This window comes from Alligator mississippiensis, chromosome 1 (assembly GCF_030867095.1).
Source record: "Alligator mississippiensis isolate rAllMis1 chromosome 1, rAllMis1, whole genome shotgun sequence".
NCBI lineage: Eukaryota > Metazoa > Chordata > Crocodylia > Alligatoridae > Alligator > Alligator mississippiensis.
This window is the reverse complement of record NC_081824.1, coordinates 330,551,324-330,574,026: the sequence shown is the minus strand read 5'-3', so window position 1 is coordinate 330,574,026 and position 22,703 is coordinate 330,551,324. Positions and strand designations below refer to the sequence as shown.

Sequence of the window (22,703 nt, the reverse complement as noted above, 5' to 3'; positions counted from 1 at the left end):
TTTAGAGCCTCTGATTATTATCTTACTAAAACTGAAAGATGAGGATATACTTTTTAAGGAGATACCTCACTATGTATCATAGCTCAATATTTTGTATTTCAACATATGAAAATATAACTATGAATTGAACCACTTAACCTTCTTATCAGATGTAGCAATTCACTCAGCAATAAATGGTTCTGTCCTCAGTCAAAACCTCTTAATAGATCTTCACAATTTGAGCCCACTTATTTGTTGATACACAGCCAAAACAATAGCAATAATAAAATTTATGAGCTGTTTGGCTGGAGTGACTGGCACTACTCACTAAATTACAAGAAGATGACATCACTTGTCTTGTGTTTTGAAAGTTCATGTTCTAATTATAGTCTAATATCTGAAAAGATCAGTACCAGGAAAAAGTACAGGCCAGATTTGACAAAGTAATTAAGCAGTTAATTGTTAACCTAAATAACTTTGTAACCTGCGGATTCTGCTGTTTCACTACTAAGTCTCCTTGCCACATGTTTAGCAAATATATTAATCAGTGTTGAACCTAATACTTTGAGGCATCTTGCAGTTAACATTATGACATGAGGAAAATTGATCAATTATTTCTTCTTGGTTTCCTCCTTTTGGCCACTTTTTGATTCATGACTGCCTACTTAAGTTTTTTTTAGATGTGTCTTGTGAAGGCTCTTATCAAAGGTCTTTTCAAAAATCTAATTTGTGCTAATCTGTAAGTCTTCAGAATAGTGAGACAGTAGGCATTTTTCTTAGGAACTCAGCAGAGTTCTTCCTTGAGTTCCTTAAAAATTCTTGGATGTTTGCTATGATGCTAATCAGGCCCAGTTTCTTATTGCTTTAAATAATCACTTTATTCCAGCACCATTTCTGTTCTGTCTCCAACTCCTTTGACTACTCCATCTTTATTACCTTTACATTGGACCCATCAATATTTGGAAGCTTATTGATTCGGGTGTGCTTCAAAATCTATTAGGGTTTTTTTCTATACATTTTTTCAATTAGTTCTTCAAATTCCATATTTACTCTCATGATGTCCTTAATACAGATTGCTTGCTTTAAATCAGGGTTATCCAACTGGTAGCTTATAGGCTACATGTGGGCTGGAAGGGATACATTTGCAGGCCCCAGGCTCCTGCCTGGCTGCTGCTCCCATCCCCATCACTCTGGGTGCAACAGCAGCCAGAGTCCTGGGCTCCCTCTCCCTCTTCCAGCTTTCACTGCCTGCTCCCACCTCAGGGATTTCATTTCCCCAACATCTTGTCAACATTTCCTCTACTATGGCTAAGATGTGTTTCCCCCTCTAAGGTGTTCCTCTGCCTGAAGCCATTGCCACCAGGTTATTTAACTACTATGCAGCACTTGGTGTTAACATTTGCAGAAGCCATACCATCTACTGTAAATTATGGTGTCAGGAGTACCTGACCTAATTTCATGATAGGGTAGACTGGGCTCTTTAACCCTGGTTGGCAGCCAGTCTAGGACTGGAGCCTCCAGTAGATGGAAAAATCGATAACCTGCTTTGCTCTGACAGCTTCTATAGCCAAGCTAATTCCAAACATATTGGCACCTGCTTTTCCTTTGGATTAAACCATTAAGGCCAAGAGTAAAACACTAGTGTGTGGGCAGTCCAGTGTTCCCATATACACTGCCCAGGATTTTGCACCCTGGACAGGTCAATCTAACTTGGCTTTATCTTTCAAATGGGGGCTCAACATAAAATGCAGTACTTACTAGTTATAAATCCAGGTCATTTGGTGAAAAGCAGGATACAGGCCAGTCGCATCATACGTGCATTTAACTTGCACAAATTCAACTATACGCGGGGTGGGAGGGGGGTGGGGCTTGAGTTTGCACGCGGCGCTGTCGCTTACCTGGAGGTCCATTATGGCGGTGACGGCCACTGCCTCCAAAACCTCCTGCTTTTGCCATGGAGCCGTGCCCGGAGCTGTGTGACCGGTCGCCAGGTGGCAGCGGCAGTGTGGTGGTGGCCAGGCAGCACGCAGCCATCCCCACCACCACCCCGTGCTGCACCGCTGCCACCAGCCGCACAGCACTAAGCATGGCTCCATGGCGGCGGCGGGAGGTTTTGGAGGCAGAGGCAGTCACCGCTAGTCAAATCGCTGGCACGGTAATACGCGATTTGACTATATGCGATTTTTGCCTTATGCACTGACTTTAGAATGTAACTCCCACGTAAGATGCAACTCACCTGCTCTACAGATTGCCTCTGCCAGTTGGAGTGATTATTATGTTTCATTGCCCACCTATAGTTGTGCAGCCCTTAGCCAGTAAGGCCATGTCCAGACGAAACAAGGGGCATATAAACACGACACTTTAAATTGGGTTAAATGCTTTTGCACTGCTTTAATATTGTCGGTGTTTGCACATGTCGGTGGCATATTGCACAGTAATTCCAACCACTGTAGCAAATGTGGTGGTGTAATGAGCCCTAAATGACTTGGGGTGCAGCAAACTAAACCTCTTCTAAGGAGTTTTAATTTGCTGCCCTTCAGCCGTGGAGTGAAGCACTGGTCTCCGTGCAGCTCAGGGGCTTTGCAGGAAGCTCATGCAGGTAGCCTGGCAGCAGCCTGAGAAGGCAGGCTCTGCCCAAGAAAAGCAGCAAGCCTGATCATTTTTTTTTTCTCCTTTTTTTTTCCCATTGAAGCCTGCCTGCCTGAGTTGCACAGGGGCACAGTGCTTCCCTCTGCGGCTGTGATGCCTCTGGGACTGCCTGAGCCGGATGTCTGTGGGCAGGTGCCACCTGGGATGGGGCTGCCGCTGCCGTGGAGAGAAGCACCAGCTCCCCCTGCAGCCCACCAGCAGCTTGCCCTTCCCTCCCTGCCACATTTCATGGGGGTTTAAAAAGCCCCAAATTGAAGCAGTGTTTCTAAATGCCCACTGCTTCAATTTAGGGCCCTTGTTTTGTCTATACATGCCCTAAGGTGCTAATCTGCCATGGTCTGCCTGCTCCAATGGATGCTTGGGGCTAAGAGCAAACTCAAAAAGCAAATTGCATCACTGAACCAGACCAAAAAAAAAGAGAAGATCAATACTTCACATTTCAACAATACTTCACATTCTGGAAAGTCAGAATCACGTGTACTAATGTGACTGATGATCTCTGATTCTTGTAAGATAGCAGCGATAGATATGGACCTGAACTGGTTGAACATTGATATTGCAGCACCACAAGAAAAATGCCTGGCCTTGGATGGCTTCTTAAGAGAAAAATATCGTATGTTCCTCTGGCAAGAGAAAGCTTCTGAAAATACACATGACCATGGGATAGGCTCTGCTGTTAGAAACTATCTTCCCCAAAATGACTGAGAATCAAGCAAATGGTTCAGAGAGAGTTCTCACATTTCCTGGCTAGTGTTATCAGTAAGATTCCAAACACTGAGAACTTGTATCTCCAGGTGGACTTCGGTGCCAAAGTTGGTGCTGATAGTGGATCCTGACCATTTTGCCTGGCCCCACATAACACAGGAAGCATAAATAATAATGGACGAAGGCTATTGTAGTTTTGCTCCTATTATTCAAGGGAAAGCAGTGCCACTGACACAGCTCTTAACTTTATTGAGAGTCTGTCTGTACTTGAAGAGCTTGATGATATTCCAGCTGTTGAGGACCTAAGTACAGCTATAGAAAATCTGGTTATGGCAAGTCCCCAGGAAAAGATGGCATTACTGCAGAAATGGTCAAGTGTGGGAAATCTGTGTTTCTTCTCCACCTATACAAGCTTCTTATTCACTGCTGTAGAGTAGGGACAGTGCCACAAGATGCCAGTTTAGTGCAGTGGAGGGGGGGAAGTTCCGGCACAGTTCAGAAGGTGGACCAGCAAGTCCATGGTGTGTGGGTTGTGGAGTCCGTGGCTTGCCCAGTGCAGCCCACAGGTTGTCAGCCCTCACTGGTACTGCCCACAGAGTGTTTGAGTTTCAGCCCCTTAGAAGATGGCCAGATGTGCTTTAAATTATGCTCCAGTATACTAGGAATAGATTTCCATACATTGCTTCAAATAATGTTTCTATTTAAACCCTCTAGTTTACCTCATTCTTCCTGGATTCTTTTTTCTGTTTCAAGCTACGAGTGTGGTGTTTTCTTAACTGACACCAATGCTATATGTGGCACTACTTTTCATTCTTGATTTATATCCTCATTTTATTAACATTTCCTTTCAATGTCACTGTCTCACTAGAATGAATGAATCTAATTACACTGTGGTCACTATTACTTCATGGTTCAGCTACAGTTACTTCTTTATTTAACTTCTGTATCTTATTAATGACTAAATTGGGAATGTGCCTCTCTTCTTGAACACTCTAAAAATGGCTGTTCTCAGAAGTAGTCAAAGCACTGAGAAATTGTTTCCCTCAACTTTTATTTCTTTATAACATTTTGGCATTTACATGGAAATAGTTGGAATCCCTTGATGTTATCTTGTTTAATTTTTCAGCATCTCTAATATCAGTGCCAGGGATCCTGGTTTTCTCTGATTAAAAAAAAAATCCCCAATTTTTAGGTTAGAAGAAGTAACCTAAAAGCCACATTTTTCTGTGATCAAAATGAATCACCATTGTATATATAAATATCTGTGTATTACTGGTGTTTCATTTTGATCACAGAAAAATGTGGCTTTTAGGTTACTTCTTCTAACCTGAAAATTGGGGATTTTTTTTTAATCAGAGAAAACCAGGATCCCTGAATATAACTCTTGATTGCCCTGCATTTTTTGGTTTTGGTTGTGTAGGTCCCTTCTCATTTACCAGGTCTCTGTGTTTTTCCAGATTTTTCAGATATACACATACAGATATAGAAGATTTTTTGAACCCTTTAAATATTAGAGCCTGAGCAATATGTTCCTATGCATCTGTGAACCATTTAGCACAAGAAGCCGTGGTCCTGACTGGGACATTTGGGTGCTATTGTACTGCTACTAAAGTTTGGGTTGAATTGTGGATTGAGTAAAACATTCAGGCAAAATCTCCAGCCCATTTGAACAGTACTCAACTTTGAAGTTCCATAAGCCTTGAGGTTCTCCTGAAGCTATGATTCGTCTTTGGATTTTAATTATTGAGTCTCTTGGAAGTGTGTACACAAATCTATGAGTGTGTCTACATAAAATGCTAAGTGTGCAGTAGGCTAATTCTAATGTGCATTAGTGTGTCACAGAAAAAGCTGTGCTAATGAGCTAGTATGCAGTAGATTTAGTCTACTACACATTAGCATCACTATAAAAGTGTGCACCGGTGCTACTGTGCAGCAATGCCAGTTACTGCACATTGAGTTAATACCTGTTATTACAGGTACTAAACTTAATGCACCATAACTACAGTGCATTAATGCACATGTAGACATGCTCAGTGTTTAAGAATTCAGAACAATTTAAGTTATCTTCCATTCTAGACGGATGTAGCTAAGTGTCTGCACAAGAAACAATGTGCACTGTATTCCAAAAATGAGGAGCAGAACATAAGGAGGAGAAGTTAGAGAAGACATTCATAGCTGCAGTATTTGTCAACATCCACTGAATAATGCAAACAATGTCTCATTCTTCAACCATCATTCATGTTTAGTAGACCTTATTTGTGTAAGTAGCCATTTGAGGCTCAGCAGTATGACAGTTAGTGTGTGTTGTTGTTGCTTCAAAATGTATACTAAAAATACTGAAATCGGTGAAATTAGTAAACATTTGACCATAGACTTCATCCACTGTCTCTAAGATATTCTAAGATGTTCTAAAATGAACAGATAACCCTGCAATTCCAAAAAGAATACAACATAACTTAAGCAATTAATCATTCTGATTTGGAAGAGAATCTGAGGCATGTGTCACTTATAATGTTTTTTGTATGAGAACCAGGACTGTTCAAAATGGAAATAAAAATCAACTTTACCAAATACTGAACATAGCTTAAATTGAGGGGTTACCAGATGGTCTTGCCATTAAAAATGAATTGCTCTACAATACTTTCATGAGCTACAGAAATAGCAACCAATTTTGATAATAGATGCTCATAACTAAGAGTCCACTACAGGTGGGTAAAGTCATTCATTTCTGCTGATCCTCCCTACAGCCAAAAGAATAAAGGCTGGCACAGGCCTCTTTCTGTCTTGTGTAGGAAGGAAGGATTGTTTAGCCTTGTTAGACTTCAAGTGAGAGAGCTGTTTTAAACAATTTTTGGGACCGAGTCTTGGAGAATGATGAAAATGAAGAGAGGTTATATTAATAGAATTTAAGAACTTCACTTTGTACAGCATCTTCCATATCAAATGTATTCTAAGAAATAAATGATAGCAGGTGGTGTGAAGCAGAGATTTAGGCAAGATATGCTTTCAGATGAGATGTGAAATGAAGGAAGATGAAAATTTGGGATCTCTGTTTGAGTGATCACCAAGCATTGCATCTGTACTTTGCCTGTTCCTGCAGTTTTTTCTGCAAGTAAAGAAAAGATAAGCCATTGTTAAATATAAAGCTAGTACAACACAGACAGCTGCAGACAGCTAAGCATTCAAATAAAGTCTAGGATTTATTAGTTTGCTTTTAAAAATATTTTATAGACTTTTAAGAGAACAAAAATAATACCTTTCTGTGTGGTTGTATATTGTTGCTACTCATTGGCTACTGCCCTTCTTTGGCTAATTGCCAACCCTAAGGATTAAAAAATAATGAGTCAGGCCCAAAATATCATAAGATTTTCTTTAAATAATGAACTTTGGGGGATTGTATATTCTTTTTGGTCTAAATCTTTAAGGCACGCTTCCTTCGCATGTTCAAGCTTTTCTTTCCAAGCACAAGGGCTAGCAACTTTCCTTTTAAGAACTGAACACTGAGATTCTAGTGCAGCTTCTTAGTTTAAACATCTAGAGTTTTAAGAAAATGCTATCATGAAACTCATAATCATGCTGTAAGAGTTGGCAGATCTGCTGATGTTATCATCTTCCCCAGAAGATGAAAAAAATACAGCTATTTATAGCAGCATAGAGTCTGCTGTATTGGCTTTGAAGTTCCCCACTTGGCCCGCATTCTGGCTTATTAATCTGTTCTTGACTTTCACAAGGATAGAAACTGCTTCGGGAAACCCTGGAAGCAAAAGGCGATGTGGGAGAGGGATCCTTTGCAAAGCAGAATCAACAGGAAGCCCTTCACAGAGCAAAAATTGAAATGCCTCCCTTAGACTTATAGCCCTTTTTCTTCTAGGCCTCCTGTGTATATAAAGACAGGCAGAGCCCTTTCTTGTGGGCAGGGATGGATCTAGGAGGGGTGCAGAACTGAACTTGTTACCCCCTATAATTCCTGATTAACCCAAAAGTTTAAAATCAACAGCCTGGCAGTGGCAGCAGCATTTCTATTCAGACAGCAGTGAGGGAGTCAATTGACTTCATTACAATCTGTATGATTCCTTAATGCAGGTTCAGTTTTTGGGTGTGGGGAGGGCTTTGATATTAAACTGAAAAACATAGCCTAAGCCCCTAGTATGTCAGTAAAGCTTTTAGTCTCTTTTTAATTGTGGAAAATTGTGCTGTATTATGTAATGATGCACTACACCATCTGCATCCATTTTCAAATCCCTACATCCACCCATTCTGGTGGATACTGGTAGTATTTCTCAGTAACATCTTCATCCTTTCACAATGCCTCAGAAGTAACTGTATCTTCTCCTTCCCACTAATGTGCTTCATACCAGGGCCATGTTTCTTCAAGTTCCTACTCCCCAAGAAGTGTTTCCTTCCAAATGGTCTGTTTTCTTCCTCTCACTGGGCATATCTACATGAGACATTTACTGCAGAGCTGCCTAATTAACTCCACAACAAAGTCTTAGCATCTACATGTGCAGCACTATTGGAAAGGAGTAAACAAATTAATTCCACTGTAGATTAGTACTTGTTAACACAAGTACAATTCTGCGGAAGAATTGTTTACTCTGCAGCAGCGCATGTGTAGGTGCTGGTGGGATTGGCTGGGGTATGAGGGGGATGCCTGCTGGCTGGCCTTGCACTGGAGCACCCTCGTGCCCCAGCCAGACCCTCCACAGCATATTGAGCCAGGCTGGAGCAGCCCTAGGCTGGCAGGCTGACCCACTGTGCCCCCTATTGCACTTAAAAATGTTGTTTTAAACCTAGTGCTCTGAGAATTGACACAACACTCAGTTGATGAATAGCAGAAAGGCTTGCTTTAATAACTACCATCAAGTTACAAAACTAAATGACAGAAAAAGACTCTTTTCCAATATAAAATGAGCTATTACTCCTAGTATTATCTTAGCTGCAAAGAGATCTTTACCCAATGCAGGCAGGAAGCAGTTCTTGTACAGCCTCACAGCGTGGCTTCTTTGCTTATCAGCTGGGTGGCAGGATGGCTTCTTGGTCTTCCCTGGACTGCACACATCTTGCTGGCAGTTCTGTCTTGCTTTATACTGTTTCATTGTATAGCTTCAAAGCATTTTTCCTTGTTAGTTGGCTGATTAAAGTCCAAACAAAACAGGGAGGAAAAGGGTGACCATTATATTACAATTGTTAAATTGCCTGGCTCCTGTTTTTGGATTTCTTTAGGTGTGGAGGCTGTGTCTCTGCAGCCCCTGCAATTATAGGTCAGTTACAGGTGATGGGTCTTAAGTGGTCAAACAGGATGCTTAGAAGCATTGGTTACCAGACTAGTCTTTGGGTATTTGTTTATCAATGGGGCAAATTTGTGATAGCTTGTACCAGTGGTATCTATTTACAAAACTCCAGACATACATTGAATGATTAAGACATTTGTAACACCTTAGACATTGTATGCCTGTTTTGAGAAATGTGACCATGTCATGTGAACGTGACATCTTTCCTCTAACTAGGTTTCTCTTGAGATGCATATTTAGTCTTTTGTCTTCTTCAGTTGCTAGTTCAATTGAAATCCTTCTCCACTGGGCTTTAAACTAAGCCTGCCTGGGGGCGAGGGAACTACTGCCACTGCTGGCCCACTGAGCAACCCTTGCAAAGCCAGCAGACCAAGGCATTTAAGGGAATCCACCCCTGCCCCAGCCCTAGAACAAACTGTGGGCAAGGCAAGGGCCCCCAAGGGGACACTTGTGTGCCTATACACAAATGTGAGGAGCTTGGGGAATAAACAGGAGGAACTTGTCCTCCTGCTAAATGCAAATAACTATGATGTCATAGGGAGAACGGAGACCTGGTGGGACTCCACCCATGACTGGGCCACAGGCATAGACAGCTATACCCTGTACAGGAGGGATCAAGTGGACAAAAGGAGTGAAGGTATAGCTCTCTACGTCAAGGAGAGCTACGGATCCCTGCAATCCGGCATTGGCACCCACGGTGGACTACTTGAGACCCTCTGGGTTAAAAGCTGTGGGGAACACGGCACAGGGGATCCTATGGTGAGAGTCTACTACAAACCCCCTACCCAGGGTCAAGACCTTGGCCAGGAGTTTGCCAGGGAATTGGCTGAGGCCGTGCGCTCCCGGTGTATGGTTGTCATGGGAGACTTTAACTACTCAGACATCTCGTGGGAGGAGCGCTCCGCCAAATCTGAGCTGTCGCAAAGCTTTCTCTCGTGTGTGGATGACCTCTATCTGATGCAGGAAGTCTATGGGCCGATGAGAGGTAAAGCGCTGCTTGACCTTGTACTGGCAACCAGGGATGACCTAATCAGTGACCTAATGATCAAAGGGAAGCTGGGTGACAGTGACCACGAGCTGATCACCTTCACCATCTGCCATAAAGCTGGCAAGTCAGTCAGTAATAAAGAAGTCCTTGACTTCAGGAAAGCTGACTTTGACAAGCTAAGGAGGCTTGTCAGTGAGGCCCTAAAGAGCCACAACCCAAAGGGGAGGGGAATTCAGGATGAGTGGTTGCTCCTCAAGGAAGCAATCCTGGATGCGCAAGCAAAGTATATCCGATCTCGGAGGAAAGGCAGCAAAAGGGCACAGCAGCCCCCTTGGCTCTCTAGGGAACTGGCAGATGTCCTGCATCTTAAAGGGAAGACCTACAAAGGATGGAGGACTGGAACCACCACCAAGGACGAGTACTCTGCTCTGGTCCAGACCTTCAGAGGGCAAACCAGGAAAGCCAAGGCTGCGATGGAACTCCAGCTAGCTACAAATATCAAGGACAATAAAAAGTCATTTTTAGGTATGTGGGGAGCCAGAGGAAAAGCAAGAGCAACATTGGACCCCTGCTAAATCAGATGGGACAACTGACAACCGATGCCCATGAGAAAGCAAACTTGCTAAATGGGTACTTTGCGTCAGTTTTTCACCAGTCCCATGGGATGCCCCTGCCCACAGTGGGTCAGGGAGGCCCGGGTGAGGGAGAGCCCTTGCCCTCCATCGAAGCTGACCTCATGAAGGAGAACCTTGACAGGCTGGATACCTTCAAGTCAGCCAGCCCTGATGGTTTATACCCAAGGGTACTCAAGGAGCTGGTAAGCATAAGGGCTCAGACCCTGGCATGGATCTTAGAGAACTCTTGGTGCTCTGGGGAAGTGCCTGAAGATTGGAAGAAGGCCAATGTCGTGCCTATCTTCAAGAAATGGAGGAAAGTGGATCCGGCAAACTACAGGCCCATCAGCCTGACCTCTGTCCTGGGGAAGGTCTTGGAAAAGGTTATCAAAGAGGCCATCCTTAACAGACTAGCTGACGGTAATATCCTGAGGGATACCCAGCATGGGTTTGTTGTGGGTAGGCTTGCTTGACCAATCTTATTTCCTTTTATGACCAGGTGACCTATCATGTGGACAAGGGGGAAGAGATTGATTTTGTGTATTTTGACTTTAAAAAAGCCTTTGATCTGGTATTGCATTATCACCTTTTGGCAAAACTGGCTAACTGCGGCCTCGACATCACCACAATACATTGGCCGGGGAATTGGCTCCAGGATAGGACCCAGAGGGTGGTGGTTGACAGAAGTCAATCATCATGGTGCCCTGTGACTCCCTCAAGCCTCTGTCCTAGGGCCTATACCATTTAACATCTTCATCAGTGATGTGGACATTGGTGTCAGAAGCGGACAAGTTTGCCGACCCAAACTCTGGGTTAAAGCATTCACACCTGAGGACAGGAGGGTGATTCAGGTAGATCTTGACAGGCTCATGAAATGGGCAGATGAGAACCTGATGGTGTTCAACACCGAAAAATGCAAGGTTCTCCACCTTGGGTGGAAAAACCTGCAGCATGCTTATAGGCTCGGCAGTGCTACGCTGGTTAGCACTACAGATTAAATGGACTTGGGGGTCATGGTTGACCACAAGATGAACATGAGCCTTCAGTGTGATGCTGCATCTAGTAAAGCGAGCAAAATGCTCACCTGCATCCACAGATACTTCTGAAGCAAATCCCGGGACGCCATTCTCCCATTGTACTTGGCCTTGGTGAGGCCGCAGCTGGAATATTGCATCCAGTTTTGGGCTCCACAATTCAAAAAGTACGTGGAGAAACTTGAGAGAGTGCAGAGGACAGCCATACACATGATCAGAGGTCAGGAAAACAGACCTTATGATGAGAAGCTGAGAGCCATGGGACTCTTCAGTGTGGAAAAGTGCAGGCTCAGGGACAATCTGATGGCCACCTATAAGTTTATAAGGCGTGTTCACCAGGATCTGGGGGAATGTTTGTTCACCAGAGCACCCCAAGGGATGACAAGGTCGAACAGTTATAAACTCCTCCAAGACCATTTCAGGCTGGACATAAGGAAGAACTTCTTTACTGTCCGAGCCCCCAAAGTCTGGAATTGCCTGCCATCAGAGGTGGTTCAAGCACCTACTTTGAACACCTTCAAGAGAAAGTAGGATGTTTATCTTGCTTGAATCCTATGAGCCCAGCTGACTTCCTGCCCCTGGGGCAGGGGACTGGACTCAGTGATCCTCCGGGGTCCCTTCCAGCCTGAATGTCTATGAAATGCATTGGTAGTTTCCTTGCCTTTACTGGCTCAGCTTTTTTTCTTTGGCTTTCTTAATTACACACATGTGATGAGCATGTGAGGTCTCTGACAGTATTTTTAACCATCACTTATTTTTTTAGGCTTAGGTGTGGTAGAAGGTTGAAGCCTATTATGATGACTGTTATTATCTTATGGCATGGGTCTGGCATCAGGTACTGCAAGCACTCCACTGTCTCAATGCCTAATGTGTTGCAAGGCATTAGAAGAGTTTGATATTCTTGTGGCAGTCTTGTTACCACAACTCAGTTTTGCCCCAGCCATTGTCTTGCATTTTTGTGCAAGAGACACTGCCCAAGCTTTCACAGTTTTCATATGTGGCAAGCACCCCTTCCAGCTGGGGCTGCTTCAACCTGGTTCAACGTGTTGCAGTCCTGGATGCACATATAAATGTGGCACCTAGGAGCAATAAACCTTGTGAGAGATGCATTGGAGTGTATTGCTTCCAATTAATTGCATGGGTATACTAGGAATCTGGACTCTTCACCACATTGCCACGTATGTTGGCATGCTGATTTAGTAGGCTGCTTCTGTATGTGACACTCATTTTCCTTTGGTTAAAGACAGGTAGCGTCCTATGTCCTTCTTCCATCCTTTTAATTTTCCACACCTTATTTATCTTTCCAGAGAAAATCAGAACGGAGGTTCTCACTAGATCATGTGAAGAGGAAAATTGATTCCCTGAAGGGCAAGAATATAGATCTTAATGGGACAGTTTGCTTTAGAGATTTTTGAATGTTTTATTCTTATGACCTCTAATCTTGGGCTGCCAGTTGTGTTCAGAGAGGAATAGATGATCTTCAGGAAGTGATTGTGTAAATCTAGGATAAAAAATGTGTCTCCTCTATTTATGAGGATTATCATGAAACATTAACTGCTTCACTCTCTACATCTGAGCAAAGATCCTCTAGGGTTCCCAAACTATTATAAAACATGGCAATCCCTGATTATGATTAATCCAATACTGTAGTTATCTCATTGGGTAAATGTTATGTTCTTTTCATGGAATATTATGCATCCCAGGAATGTTGGTGTGGCAGAAAGCTGGAGCCCAAATTCAGAGTATATTATTAACTTATTACCAAAATGGGTAAGTTTAAGCTTGATTAAGGGCTATGACATTTAAACCAGTATATACACTCTCCTTCCCTCTTCCCTACCCCTCCTCCCACCCCCACTGTATCTAAAATATTGAACCTTTATTTATAAATCTAACCTTTTTGGATATCTGTAAAGCCAGTTATTGTGAGAGCATGAGTTGATCTGCTTTATTTGTTTCAAGTAAACACCTACCAATTGCCTCCATGAAATAACTCATGATACTCAACATGGCACTTCGGAATTTTGCCACTGACATAATGAAAACAGAACCAGACTATTGCATAATAAGGGGCAGGATATTTTTTTAATTGATTTAAATAGAATGTATTTTTAAAACATTCTGGAGCACTGTGCATCTCCACAGTACCACATAAGTAGTTAAACATATATTTGTGATACCTTTTCATATAGAGTTGTCAGTGACATTATATTAAATAATGTCATCACTAGAATAAACACATGCTTTGTTTTCATGTCAATAGAAAGATCTGCATCAGCGGGACAGTGATGGGTGGCATAGAATCAAAAAGAAGGAAAAGTATATTTGTAATAAGTTTGTTGAATATACTTAGGCTGATACTTGGATGTTGACTGGATGTTAATTATTGTTGGTTTAAAAAAAAAGATATCTGGGCCATCCAAAAACTACTGAAATTACTATTGTATTTTCCTTCCTGATGCATTTAATTTCAGGATCAAATAATATAAATAAAACAGACTTTTTTCTACATGCTGAACTATATTGTACTGATTGTAATGAAATATCACACAAGTTTTCTGAGGGTTTATTCCTCAGCCATCAAAAAGATGGTGCCTGAAGAGGAAATGATTTTCTGCAGAAGATACATTTTCATTCTTTCAGGTGGAAAGTCTACAAACTGGGAAGGAGGTATCCGTGTGCCTGGTCTTCTCCACTGGCCTGGGGTGATACCGCATGGTGCCCATATTCACGAGCCAACAAGTAACATGGATATATTCCCAACAGTCGTTAACCTTGCAGGGGCACACGTGCCTACAGACAGGTAGTGCATATTGTCTCTCTTGTTCATGGACACTTTTATAGTTATTTTCTGCTTTTTGGCACCTTTATTTTAATTTGGTTGGGATATATGTGGGGAAAGACTGAATTTCATATGTCATGACTTTGCCTCTGTTTACAATAGTAAAATATTTCTTTTTCATAATATCATTATGAAGTGTTTATGGAAACATATGTGAAGACAATGAAACCTTAAGAAATGTCTTTTTTGAAGGAGTTCATATTAGTTGGATTTAAAATGGAAACAGGGGGGGTTTCCTTTTCATATCTAAGAGGTAGTTTCTTAGCTGTCTTCCTGGCATTTGGGGGGGGGGGGGAGGGGGCTAAACTATGAAAGGGGCTGCTTCCTCTACCTGAGTCTGATACCTGCTAGTCATGGGTTTCTAACCTCCAAAATGTTAATACTTTAGAGATCAGTGCATGTTACAACAATGCCTAGCCAGGTTATAGCCTATTGTTTATGCCCAGTCTACGCATGCAGTCTATGTTATGCCCAGTCTCATACATGCTTGTGTGTCTACCCTGCCAAGGAAATAGCTGTGTGTAAGTGGCATTTTTGGCCTTGCCTAATAACCTGCCATTTAGACAAGCAAAGGGACATATGATTCCACCCTTAACTACTTTGCACTTTATCTCTCCTTTTTGCCAGTTATAGTTTCATCCCCCCAGAACCCTCCATCACCTAAGTCAACAAGAGTTTTGTCCCTCTGTATCTGTCTCCCAATCTGTTAAATGAAAATAGTGGGTGCAGACTTTCATTCAAAAGAGTTTTGAAAATGATGGTAAATAAAAACTAAGGTTTATTAATCAACTCAGATCTGAGCTTAAGTTCTAGATCATTCTCCTATTATCTGCTTCTAACCCTCACTGCTTTCTCTTTCTCAGAAAAAAAAAGATATTTTGATAAATCATAGAAAATAATGAGTAATTCAGTAAGAAAAAAATCTACCTCTTCTAGTCTCATAGAACAAGAGCAAGGGGACATTCAATTAATTTATATCAACTGGTAAAAAAAAAAAACAACAGATAAAAGGAAATAGTACTTTCTGCAGAGTATTCTAAATATGTGAAAGTTACTACTAAGAAAAACATTTTGATCTAAATTATATAGGAGTAAAACATTGACTTTCATGGTGTTATTCTAGATTTTGCAGTGGCATAACTGAGACAAAATTTAGTCCTGAGGGAAATCATTTAGACAAGCAATTTAGTGGGTTTTAAGTAGAACAGCCTGAAAATTTTTCAGAAGAACATTTTCCTGTCAGAGAATACAGTTTTGTGGACATTGAAATGTTTCATGGGAGCATCTCTAGCTGATCACCGCTCCCAGTGTTGCTATTATGTAGTAAAGTGACATCATATTATTTTATATACTACAGCATGGCCTATGGAAGACCATAAGAACAAGGGAATAAATACATCAAAAAGGACTCTATATCCCCAAGCAGATCCATAGCCAAGAAACAAATATGCTTATGGATATATCTGTATACAGATATACAGAACTCTTGAGTTGTAGAGGGGGACAACCTTGTGCTCCCAATTAACCTCCTCAGCAGAGAGTGCCAGGAACGGTGATGCAATGATTAGCGGTTTGATGTTTTTCACAGAATCTTCCAAGGGATGTCATCCATTGGTGGATGTGTCCTTCGTTTCTCCTCGGCAGAAGGAATAGTTGGAAGTGTCAGGCTTTTGTCCTTGAGCAGTGAGCAGCTTGAATAGTTCTGGTTCTATATATGTCAGTCCTACTTCACCTGTTGTCGAGAAGACTTGGAACCCAATAAACCACCCAGTTAGTCTCTCTCTCCACCTCTGCTCCTACTCAACGGGTGCATCTACACAAGACACTATTTAGTAAAGCATTACCACGTACATATGTGCATCAGTTACTACACACTGTATTTGTTTAATGCTAATGCTAGTAGATACAGGTACTAGAAAAACAGCACATTAACTAATGTGCCATACCACACATGTAGATGCTGACCAGGAGCAAATTGCTCCCAATCAACCTAGGCAGCAGGGGGCAACAGAGGTCAGTGAGAGCTGTCCTGGTTCATAAGGACACTGCAAGCCACCCATGTGGAGATTGGGATGGGTCCTGATCTCCATGGGGCAGGGAGACAACACCCAAAATCTGGGACAGCTCCTCCCATCTCACTCAGGGCCAGCCCAATCTCCTCCCCTGCCTGTAATGGAGCTGCCTGCTGAGCTGGGACTGCTCCCCTCCTTTCCCTACTTCCCCCCTGCCCTCCAGAGCTTGGGGATAAGTCCCTATACCCCCTGCCTGCCTGGGGCTGACATGTGGGGAAGCCTGGAGCTCCCCCTGGCTGCTGCAGGGAGGCAGAACAGGGCAGAAGCAGCCCTAGAGTCAGCCTGTCCTGTTGGGCTCAATTTGTTCCCAATGGGGGTGCCGTGTAGATGTGCACGGGGAAGTGCTTTTAATGAGCCTGAATTTTCTACATAGAAAATTCATTCTCTTCCAAGCGAGTTCCTTTATTTTTTCTTCCACCTGTTAAAATTGCAATTTCCTTTTTGCCCACATTCTCTCTATCCTTAGGCCATCCTTATGGTTCAGTCATACTTACCTAAATATCTCAGGAATTGTACCTATATAAATACTGTCCCTCCAAACATTGTGAGTTAAAAAATTCTGAACAAAGATATCATTTGAAGTCTCTACCTTTTAGAGCAGATAAATTTTCCTTTGATACCTTTGACAACCTAGGTTTTGCTGAACATAGATCTTGAGTCATTTCTGTATTTGATAATTTAATTTTTATTTTTAGCTTAATTTTTTTCTAAAGAGAATAAGAGAAAAAAAATCATTAAAATATTTTTCTATTTGCATAAAATAGCCTTGGGATCATTAGCTGGCTAAGTAAGGTGTTGTTAAAGATATGTGAATAAAAAGTAAAATGCCTTAGAGTAAAACAGATCTACCAGATCCTGTAACATCGCTGGGATTTAAAGTCCTCTAATGTTTTCCTTGGTTAAAGCATAAAAGGGCTAATACATTATCACTTCTAGGGTACTTTAACTATTTCTAATTCAAAGCTTTGAAATCTTTTGATGCCCTAAATGTTCTAAACTGTGGGCACATCTACACGAGGCCATATGGCGGCATTGTTACTGTGCCATCATTTAGTACTTCCTTTTGGAAGTACAAAATTATGGCTCAGTAATAGTCTGTAAGGCTCTGTGCTGGCCACACACGCAGTTATTTTTAGTTGATACATCGTCATAGCAGTGCGCTATAATGAGTTGCTATGGCAACAGAGCTGCAGCATCACCGTTTTTGCCCATCAACCCTACATTGCCATAGCATGTTTCTACAGCGACATAGTGTCACATGTAGACATGCAATGTATGTTCTATTGTCACTTCTCTTGGTTAGGAGAGGAGGATTTTATTGTATCATGGCCCTGTCACTATTCTGAACCTGTCTTTTGATTTGTTATTAATGAGAATACATAGTTCCAAAGCTGTTTTGTCCATTCCTAAATTTAGTTATCACCTGTAAGAAGGATCACCACTAAAGCTCTAGAGAAATACCAGCCTGGCAGCAAGTGTTCATTTGGGGCATGTTAAATCAAAAGTGAATCTGCTTAGATAAAATCAATATACCTCTTCTTCTGTACCCACTCCCAGAGGCCCTAAACCCCCTGGGACTTCCATGGGGAGTCCCTCATGTTGGACAATATTGGTTCCACATTTGAATTGCACTGGCCTGTGGGGTCAGGACAGCATATGGAGTCACTCTGTGGTCAGATCTAGTAGACAGGGCTGAGCCAGCACACCAGATTCTAGACTATGATATCTCAGACAGCTTTTTGGTTGAAGTTGCATCATGCATTTAGTAGTCATAATTTTATAAATGGCATTAGGATAGGTTCTATCCCAGGGCAAGACAGGGACCCACTGTAGAACCACTATAGAGTTTTTCCCCTTCCTGTGCAACATCCATCTTATGGAGCCATCCTCCTCCTGGCTTGCCATCTTCTTTCCAGCCCTAGTTATTTTTCCCTCCTGGTTAACCAGTGAGCCACCTTCAAGAAGAAGGCTGAAGAATGGGCTGCATAATGCCTTATCCATAGCCTGAAGGTTAGGACATTTTGTTGAGAAGTTGAACTCTCAGGTTTAAACCACCTCCAGGCATGACCACCGCATGCCCTTGGAGCCTGGGGGGGGCACAATGAGGTCTCACAGGTGGTGGCAGTGCTGTCGGCGGTGGGAGCATGGTGGTGGCAAGCGGTGAGCTCCTACAGGCAGCCACAGTGCTGTCAGCGGCTGGGGCAGGGTGGTGAGTGCTGACCAGCAGCTGGAGACCACCCACAGATGCCATCGGCGATTGGGGACCACCTGCAGATGCCACCGGGAGTGTCAGTGGTGAGGGCGAGGGAATGCTGAGCGGTGATCACCCGCAGGTGCCGCCGGCAGTGTAGGCGGTGCCTTTTTCCAGGGGTTGCACTGCCAAGCTCAGGATATAGACGTGTACCTACTTGCACCCCTATGCATCGCCAACGCGTCCAGGCACAGGACCTAGAATCTATGTGTTCCAGTTACTAGCTAAATGCTATCACTGTTAAGCTATTTGGCTAAAAGGTGGAAGAGCTTTGAAAAGACAAAATTGCCCTTGACTTGAAGTTCCAGCATTTTCCCCCTACCCATTGGTTGGGATGAAGGGTGACAGTGCTATATTATGTACTCTTGGAAATCTTTCATATCTGCCTCTGGCTTATCATTTTAGTTTTCCAACTAGTATCTGTTTCACATTTTTTACAAGCGTTAGTTACAATATTTGGGAAAGGAATTTATATGATAATTAAACATAACTTGAATGATTAAAAGTTTGAACTTTCAAAAATTGTTTTTCTAGGATGTCTTTCAAAATGCTTTAAAGTATAACAACCTAGCTGGCATGAATAAATCTCTAAAAACTGTTATAAAATTTGTAATTCACACCATGTCAAAACTGTAACTTGTGATTTTTTTTTTCCTGTCAGTTCATTTTAACCAACTGATGTCTTAATTAATGGAAACATCCAGCTTAGCTGATTATGTAACTCTATTTCCTTCTAAATAGATTGGTCTCTTCAAAGAATCACCAAAAATGTCCAACAGCCATTAGAAGTTTTGTACATATAGTGAATATGAAGCAAATATATAGTCAGGAAACTATTTATTTAAAATTTGGTATGACTGAATCTGTGTTTAGCTCCAGCATGTGTAAATATCCTTAGCTAGAGCCTTAAAGTTTTTGTTGTTGTCTTCAGTGAATGTTCTCAGCCATAACTGGCAGAGCAGAGTCTATGAATGCAGTGGAAATTTAATGTACTGTACTTGAGCTATCACATGAGCTATCATAGCAAAGCTATGTGTTCAAGCTGCTGTAGTAGATCTATGTGTTTCTGTACCTGGCAGCTCCTGCTACAATAATTTCCTTATATGGACTTCATATAGGCTTCCCAAACCAAAAATAGAGAGAACAGGGTATGGAAGCTAATCATTCTTAAAAAGCAGAATGCAAAATTAACGACCCTTTAAATAATGCAGACAATCAAGGGAGAAAAGTACCCAAAGGTTTTGCTCCAAATTTGTCAATTTGTTGTGGTCCCTTAGGACATAAAAGGAAGGCATGCTCTAGCTTTCAGGTAGAATGGAGTTTGTGTTTATTAAGAAATGGAAATGCATGGTTATAGCTGCTTCCCAGGCAGGGAAGGTTTGAGTTATTTACCCTGACTTTGAAATGTTTTCTTATTCAGAATTATTGATGGACATGATCTGATGCCCTTGCTTCAAGGCAAAATTATCCAATCCAAGCATGAATTTCTCTTCCATTACTGTAATGCATATTTAAATGCAGTACGCTGGCATCCAGGAAACAGTAAGTAAATTTGCCTGTTCACATTTTAAATATTTCATATAATTTTTATTGCAACTTGAAAAGGATCAGGAAAAAGCCTTAGGCTATGATTACAAATAAATTTCTTAAAGTACCAGCAGCTATGTATCTCTTCTTTTTATAGCTTTCTTTGATCCAGGAAACACACCCATCCATAGAACCAATGTATTATTTGACATTAATTTGATGCTATACAACAAAATTGTAGATCAGTACAGTGATGAGATTTATATTATTTAAACACATCATTTCATTTTTTTGTTTGGGTCAGAGTCTTTATTACATGCTGCGTTTTTTTTGGTTTTTTTTTAAGTCATGGCCAGGTCTTAACTCTTTTCTAAAGTTTACAGCAAATAGGAATGTTTGCTGACTAGGTGCCTGGGTATTATGCCAACTTGGCATTTTTATTGAAAGTAGCAAAGTAAAAAAAAAAAAGGCACCAGTGAGATGATGTCCCAAATTCCAAATGAATCATTACAACCTTACATGAGACTTTTTCATGCTTTTATGAATACTCTAATTTTGTTCTGAAAACCACAGAACAAAACATTGCCCACTGATCTGTTTCATTTAATCTAATAGCCTAATTTTCATGGTGGCACCTATCATACAACATCAACATATTCTGTCCTATAAAAATTCCTGCACTGAAAGTGGCTGTTCCTATACTTGTTCCATTTTAACTGATACAGTGGTATATCACAAACAGGCTACAGAACACTGACATGAGAAAAACTTTTAGGGTGGTCATCACCATGTACATGGTATCAAATGCAATGCCATTAAGCATATGTTGGTTTTTTATCTTGTGGGGAGCAAAGGATTAAGTCAGTGATTGACAAAGTTCGCATATTTTAGACCTTTGGTATGACTAATTATCCAGACATTCAGAGCCATATCCAGTGCCAGAGGTATACCCAGACATGGTTGCATTTCTGCTCCCTCGGTAACACAGGATGGCATCCCTGGGCAGCACAAAGTGGCTGGGTTGACAGCTCAGCAGCTGCAATTTTTGTGACCCTGCCCCAACTTGGCACCATGGATGGTGCCCTATTCTACAACCTCTGCCTTAACTATGCTACTATCCAGTGCTTCCCACTAGACTGGATAATAGGATGAAAATCCTACAGAATTAAAGCATGGTAAAGAGGTTTTAAGATGTTACATGTCTAAATAAGAATTTCTGAGACTAATGTGAGCAATTTTCGATTTGAGAAATAGCATATGACCATGTCACCAAAGAGTATTGTGTTGCACAATGCTGCAGTCTAAGGATATAATTATTTGTGCACTGCACTCCTTATACAGCATAAGGTACAACTCTCCTCCCTACATGGGAAGTATAGAGAGGGAATTCCCAGAAAACCCAGACATTCAAAGGTATATCACTCATTACTCCTTACTGGCTATAGTTACCGTGCAGTCATTTAGTACTTGCATACCCACGTATTAAATGACTATGCAGCTACTGGGCAGTAGTGTCCTGGCATGGCTTTCTAGTGACACTGACTGCATTGTAGCTTGTTACTACGGTGCAGTAGGGCCATGTGAAATTTCACTGGCTGTATTGTTTTGACACTGTTTTGACTCATTTTGAGCTCAAAACAGCAAAATTGAAATGAAACAAAGGGCTTTGAAACAGCCTCAAAACAAAATGAGGGCAGTCGAAACATTTTTAAAGTTTCAAAATGTTTCAAGTTTCGAAGGAGCCAGCCAGGTGCTGGGAGACTGGGGAGAACCAGGGCTGCATTCCCAATTGGCTCCTCAGCCCCATGTGGCTCAGTCTGGCAGGGAGCACAGATCTGGCTCTCCCCCCCTCCTATGGCCAGGCTGCGTTCGGTGGGGCTGGCAGAGCCGATGAAAGCACAGTGCCAACTCTACTGATGTCCCGCCACTGGGCTGTGCTCCAGTTGGCTCCGCCAGCCCCATGGAGCTCAGCCCGGTGTTGGAAGTTGGGCAGAACCGGCACTATGCTCTGCCTCTCACCACCAGGCTGAGTTGCAGTGCTGGGTTCCAGCGCTGCTATAGGGCTGGGAAAGGGAACTCAGCCTGACTCACTTCCCCTCCCCAGCGCTGCGATCAGGCTGGGGAACTCAGCCCAGCTGAGTTCCCTTCCTCCTCCCAAGTTCCTTTCCCCAGCTGGGCTGGGCTGAGTTCCCTTCCCCAGTCCAATCACAGCCCAATCAAAACATCAAAACAGAGAAATAATTTTGATGGAATGGAACAGTGCTTTCGAAATGAAACAAAACTTGAAACGAAAGTGTTCCCTCGAATGCTGCTGTTTTGCAAAGCCCTACTATGCAGTAATGTCACATCATGGTTTGTGCCACATAACACTATCGTGTAGTAGTAAGGAGCTACTGCACAGAAAGTGTCTTGTGTAGATGCAGCCCTTGTAGGGTAGTACTTACTGCTCTGGAGCAGCTAGCTGTTTTTGTAGCCTTCATAGGACAGAAGAGGTGGATGATGAGGGGTAGAGTACAGGCCTACTTCTTCTCTGACCTCTGTGGGGACTTGGCAGGTCCACAACTTAACAGAATGCAGGAAATCCAGTTTAGGCTACCATTCTCTCTGCATCCACTCTCTAACCTGCATAGCAGAAAAGGCCAGTCACAATCTTTTTGTAATGCAATGCTTTGTATGCAATGGTACTGACTGCATTTTTGTCAGGCAGGCTTTATCTCTGCTGCTTTTAGTATAAGTCTTTGGAGAGTGTTC

General features: G+C 42.2%; 1 protein-coding gene across 1 annotated transcript in view; it reads left to right on the top strand.

Moving 5' to 3' along the window:
- Positions 1-22,703, top strand: part of STS (steroid sulfatase) — a 217,899-nt gene that overhangs the window by 146,859 nt on the left and 48,337 nt on the right. The window contains exons 9-10 of the mRNA XM_059720932.1: positions 13,904-14,063; positions 19,846-19,967. Coding sequence (XP_059576915.1) covers positions 13,904-14,063; positions 19,846-19,967 — 282 coding nt within the window. The remainder of the gene's footprint in view (positions 1-13,903; positions 14,064-19,845; positions 19,968-22,703) is intronic.